The sequence below is a fragment of the Penaeus vannamei genome, chromosome 19, assembly GCF_042767895.1.
Source record: "Penaeus vannamei isolate JL-2024 chromosome 19, ASM4276789v1, whole genome shotgun sequence".
NCBI classification, from domain to species: Eukaryota; Metazoa; Arthropoda; class Malacostraca; order Decapoda; family Penaeidae; genus Penaeus; species Penaeus vannamei.
This window is the reverse complement of record NC_091567.1, coordinates 27998514-28003513: the sequence shown is the minus strand read 5'-3', so window position 1 is coordinate 28003513 and position 5000 is coordinate 27998514. Positions and strand designations below refer to the sequence as shown.

The window sequence follows — 5000 nt, the reverse complement described above, 5'->3', positions numbered from 1 at the left end:
GTGACAAACAGCTGGAGGGACGGTGATTCTATCCATTATTGGAATGGACGATAGATGCTTATATAGTATATGTTTAATTGTACAGTTTAAACTATGTATGGATGGGTCCAGTGTTGATAATGAAACATGTTCTCTTGATAATCTCCTCCTTATTTTTGCCTTCATTTTTCACAATGTTCATAGGATTCCATGAACTTTTTTTATATATTGTGAATATTGAAGAATCATAACATTGTAATAAGGGAAATAAAAAAAAACACTTCTGATCTTTATTGCACCAGCGTATATCTGTGGAAGTAAGTGTATTGTAGAGTGAAAGAGATTTAAAATTTTATGATTTAAGAACTTAAAATATGTAATTTTTTGTTGTTAAAATATTCTCTCTGACTGTTTGTTGTTTGCAATACTGTTTGGTAGCCTTTGAGAGGAAGAGATAGTTTTTCCATCTTAGGAATATTACATTTCTATATGTGTATATATAGGAAGATTTGGTATCAGAAATAACATGTTGTATTATAGAATAGTTAAGTATCTACGATTTTGTTAAAATGAATAAAAAATAAATAAATGTATATCATATTTTTTGAGAGATACCCTTTTATCCTACAGTAACCTTTTGAATTTATTTTAAAAATAGGTCAGCACACTGGAAGGTAAGCTATTTTTATTTGTAAAGTATCAAGAAAAGAAATGTGTAGCTTTTTCAGAGGATAAAGAAATGAATGCATGATAAAATTTATATTATATTCGATAACTCATACAAGCAACACACATCAAGAGGATATATGTATGCCAGGCATTGTCATAATTAAACACACCAAACACACAGGTTCATTATCATTAGAAATGTAAATTATCTGATACACATTCATATATCAAAGTATCACCAAACACTAATGAAAAAATCTAGTCTTTGACACATCTTAAAAATCAATATAATCAGTCATTATGAAATATTGTTACAAAAATATAATCCATCAAAACTGGCAGTATCTTCGTCTAAAAGGCTTCATCACTGTTATCTTCTGATGCCGATAGTGGAGAGACTCTCCCACTTCCCTTAACGTTTGTCCACACATTTAAATTGCTGACTCTAGATCCTGAGTGGGCTGACTTTGGTCTTGCTGAGGCGGGACGAGCAGAGGTTGGTCTTCCTGAGAGGGTTGCCACAGATGTCTGATAACTGCTGAATGACTTGGACAGACCTTCTGCTGATAATACATTTGACGAAGACGGGCCTGCATTTGATGTTAGCGATGGATACTCGGATCCCTTGTTTCCAACAACAGATGAAAGAGTGAGGCTGTCTTCACTTCCAGACTCTTCCAGGAAGGAGTCATCTGAACTAGACTCGTCATTGCCTCCTGTCATGCTCCCAAATACACGTCGGTCTGTAAATATATGTATACATGTATAGAATTTTTTTTTTTTTGTGTGTGTGTGTGTGTGTGTGTGTGTGTCATGCTAAAAAACATACAAAACTTATATAATACGTGCATTATAGTAATCTGTTTTTGTTTAACTTTTCAACTTTTTAACTGCAAACATTCTTTACATGTGATGTGACAATTTTTCTGTTTTTGCGGGCTCCTGTGATTCCACTAAGCTTAAAAGACTCTGGGATCTCATTCAGGTCCATGATTATTACTATTTTGGCCAGGCCTAGCAAAGACATCCTTAGAACATACTTTGTCCAGATTCTGCCTTTTTTCAATCAGAGATGATCTCTAGTTATGATAAACTCAGAAGCTTAATTGAGAATTATTATGTAGTTACAACACCACTGAAAATATATTAAAGCCAGTATTGGCATGTAACTGTAGGAGTGTAACTGCAATGGCAAACAGGAAGCTAAGCAACAAGAGGTGGCTCCAGCAGTAAGCCGGAGTCTGGCCAGGGGGAAACAGGATTTTGCCTGTAGTTCAGGTGTGTACTAACCTGGTACTGAGAAATCTACTGTTCATCATTATGGTACTGATGTGAGGGCACAATGATCTGTTTATTTCTGTCAGTAGATAGAGTCTGCAGCTGTTATCAGTTCTAGTTTCAGTGTGCAATGTTTGCCAGCTAATCAATTATTGTGTGTCATACTTTGCTTTGGATATTCCTTGAATTTATAGTGGAAGTACTTCATATAAATTACAATTTCTCTAAGCTAAATCTAAATACAGAGGAAGGAAGAATCATGGTGTTGTATCCCCAAAGGGGGTGTATTTGGTATAGGTTAGCTACAGTTGCACAAGTTCTCACTCCCTTGCAATGCTGATTTACTCATATATTTTTCTCTGACTCTTAACCCAGTGCTTCCAAGAAAATGTAGTGGTGTGAAATGTATTTACACAGTTGGCTCCACAAATGCTCAGCCATGAAGTAGTCAATTAGCAGACCTCATGACCTCACCTGATTTCCCCTTCCCATGAGTTTTCAGCAATTTTTTTTTTTTTTAACTAATGCTATTAATAGCAATGCCCATATTGTTATTAAAGACATTACAATTATTATAATGTTAATAACATTACAAATGGTAATACAAGATAAAAGAAAATATTTAAAAAACAAGGAAAAGGGTAAACAGGTGAGATAGGTAGTACTAGTATCTGACTCCTTGGTGACTAAGCAAATGTGGAGCTATCCTTGAGTAAAGACAATAAATATACTAAATTCACAGTGGCCATGGCATGTACAAACATGCTATCCCCAGTGGAAGCGGGTTAATTAACCTCTTGGATCCAGGTGCTTTGCATACCAAAATCCGGATATTAAGCTTTCTTGAGCAGCCACTCTGACAGGTGTATGGCTTGTAGGCCAGGCACACACAAACACTTATGTGTGGTGACAAGACTCCATGTCATTTGATATGCTGTATCTAGATGCTAATAGATTGTTTTCTTTGTACAGACTCTATATCATCTCTAGGTAGTCCATATCTCATTGCAATAACATTGTTCTTTGTATAATCTTTTTTCATAGTATATAAATTTTTTGTAATACAACCTGTGCTGCTGGTCACGGCAAGCAGGAATAGAATCCTGAGTATGGAAATAGCATCCTCTTCCAGTCATGGAAATATTGCAAGATCCCCTTCCTAAAGACCCACTGAGTCTAATCACCCTCCAAGAGCTTAGTGCATTCATGGCTAATCATTCCCATCACCCTTACCTTCAGCCAAAATTCTCATAATGGCCTGTCTCTGTCATCCGCCTTTCAGCCAATTTTTTCCATGACAGCATGTTCACATCACCCACCCCTCAAGCCAATTTTTTTTTTTCATGACATGATATTCATGTCATCAGGATTGTAGGGATTAAGTGAATTATATTTTTATCTTTAAATTATTTTGCATGTTGTATCCCCTCTTGTTATCCATTATCACTTTTCTTCCCAACATTATTTTACAGTTATCATAGAAAAACACTTTCAGAGAAGCCATGTAATGAAATGTCAAATTAATGTACTTTTTTATATTGAAATTTCAGGGCAACTATATTTACTACTTTCCTAAGTTTATCTAACAAATATTTGCATACTTACAAGATCTAACAGGTGGGCTATTCACCTCTGATTCAGCAGTGGCTAGAGCAGCCAGTGCACCCTCTCTTTCTCTCTTAGCAGCTAAGGCCTAATGGGGAGAGAAAAATAAATTAGTTCACAAAGAAATATGCTAGTTTTTATGGTTTATATAACAAACAAAAAAGTACCTCGTCTTTTCACATACATTTTGCTTAGCTTTTATATTGTATTAAGAACAAGAACATCATTTCTTCTTACCAGGGTATGTTTTAATTGCTGCTGTTGTTGCTCTTCTAGTTCTTGCAACTGCCGTTCCAAATACATTAAATTTTTATGCTTTGTGATATAGTCGTCCCATACTTGCCGTAACTCATTCTCTTCTTGTTCAAACTCTGTTTGCCAAGTTGGTCTATAATGAAGAAACAAACATTAAACTTCCAAGAAAATTGTGAAAAACATTATATACACTACAAATTTCTGAAGTGCCTACCCATAAAAACCTATTTCAGAAAAACATTAAAGTTTAAACAATGATAAAGATAACTGATAAACCCAAACTGAATAAAAAATTAATAAAAATGGCAGGATTTGATTCAATTAATTCTGTTATCCCAAAATTCAAATATTCTTACTTGATCTTTTGCAGTGCCCCTAGTCTTTTCTTATTTCTAGCTAATGATTCCCTCTTCTTCTGTATTTTCTCTTCAATCTGAAAATCCAAATTACAATATTAATTACATTTACCACACATTAGTAAATATCAACAGAAAACTTTAAAGATATATTTTGTATAGATAGTGTATTTGATTCAAAGTAAGAATCCTGGCACTCTTATTTAATGTCAAAGCCTATCTGTTCTCAAGAAAAACAAAATCTTATTACACTGAGCCAATTTTCTTTAAAAATTTAACTGCTCCAAAATCATGCAGACCATAGCTTCAATACCCACCTTCACATCTCATACCCATAACATTTACCTCTGTTCCCTGATGAACTAGCTGTTCAGTGGATTCCTTGATCTGTGCAATAGCAGCAGAAAATGAATGCAGAGCTGCAACAACTGTCGCTTCCATGCAATCTACATCTATAGCCTGCTCCAACACTGCTTGCCTTTTATTCTGAAGGAAACGGTAACTTTTATGTCTTTGCCAGACAAGAATAAAATAATGATAATAATAAAGGCTCTCACATCCATCAGCTACATAAAAAATAATGAGGAAAAAAGCTAATGCACTAGGAACAATTTTCAATAAAGAAAAATGTCTTCACACTGACCAGGCACTCAAGCACAAACAAATAATAGTCATAATAGACATACATACATAAAAAAAAATCATGCTAAAATTTTATATAGTAATTTTGTTGCACAATTCTTGTATATCTTAAATATATACACAGAATAACAAGTTGCAGGATCTGAAATTAAGAGAGATTGTACATACATCTATCTATTTGTAAAAGTTGCCCACACTGTTTAAACATACAAAAGC

At 34.3% G+C, this 5000-nt stretch overlaps 2 protein-coding genes across 5 annotated transcripts in view; one reads left to right on the top strand and one right to left on the bottom strand.

The window, feature by feature from the left end:
* Trs31 (trafficking protein particle complex subunit 31) overlaps nt 1-572 on the top strand; it is a 4876-nt gene extending 4304 nt beyond the window's left edge. For both annotated transcript variants that reach the window (XM_070134403.1, XM_027379520.2), the window contains exon 5: nt 1-572. This exon is cut by the window's left edge and continues 73 nt beyond it. In XM_070134403.1, coding sequence (XP_069990504.1) covers nt 1-26 — 26 coding nt within the window. In that variant the 3' untranslated portion in view covers nt 27-572.
* Nucleotides 573-727: 155 nt separating this feature from the next.
* Nucleotides 728-5000, bottom strand: part of LOC113826627 (clusterin-associated protein 1) — a 9869-nt gene continuing 5596 nt past the window's right edge. For all 3 annotated transcript variants that reach the window (XM_027379518.2, XM_070134402.1, XM_070134401.1), the window contains exons 5-9: nt 4488-4628; nt 4143-4219; nt 3769-3919; nt 3532-3619; nt 728-1391 (exon numbers count right to left, since the gene is read on the bottom strand). In XM_027379518.2, coding sequence (XP_027235319.2) covers nt 1000-1391; nt 3532-3619; nt 3769-3919; nt 4143-4219; nt 4488-4628 — 849 coding nt within the window. In that variant the 3' untranslated portion in view covers nt 728-999. The remainder of the gene's footprint in view (nt 1392-3531; nt 3620-3768; nt 3920-4142; nt 4220-4487; nt 4629-5000) is intronic.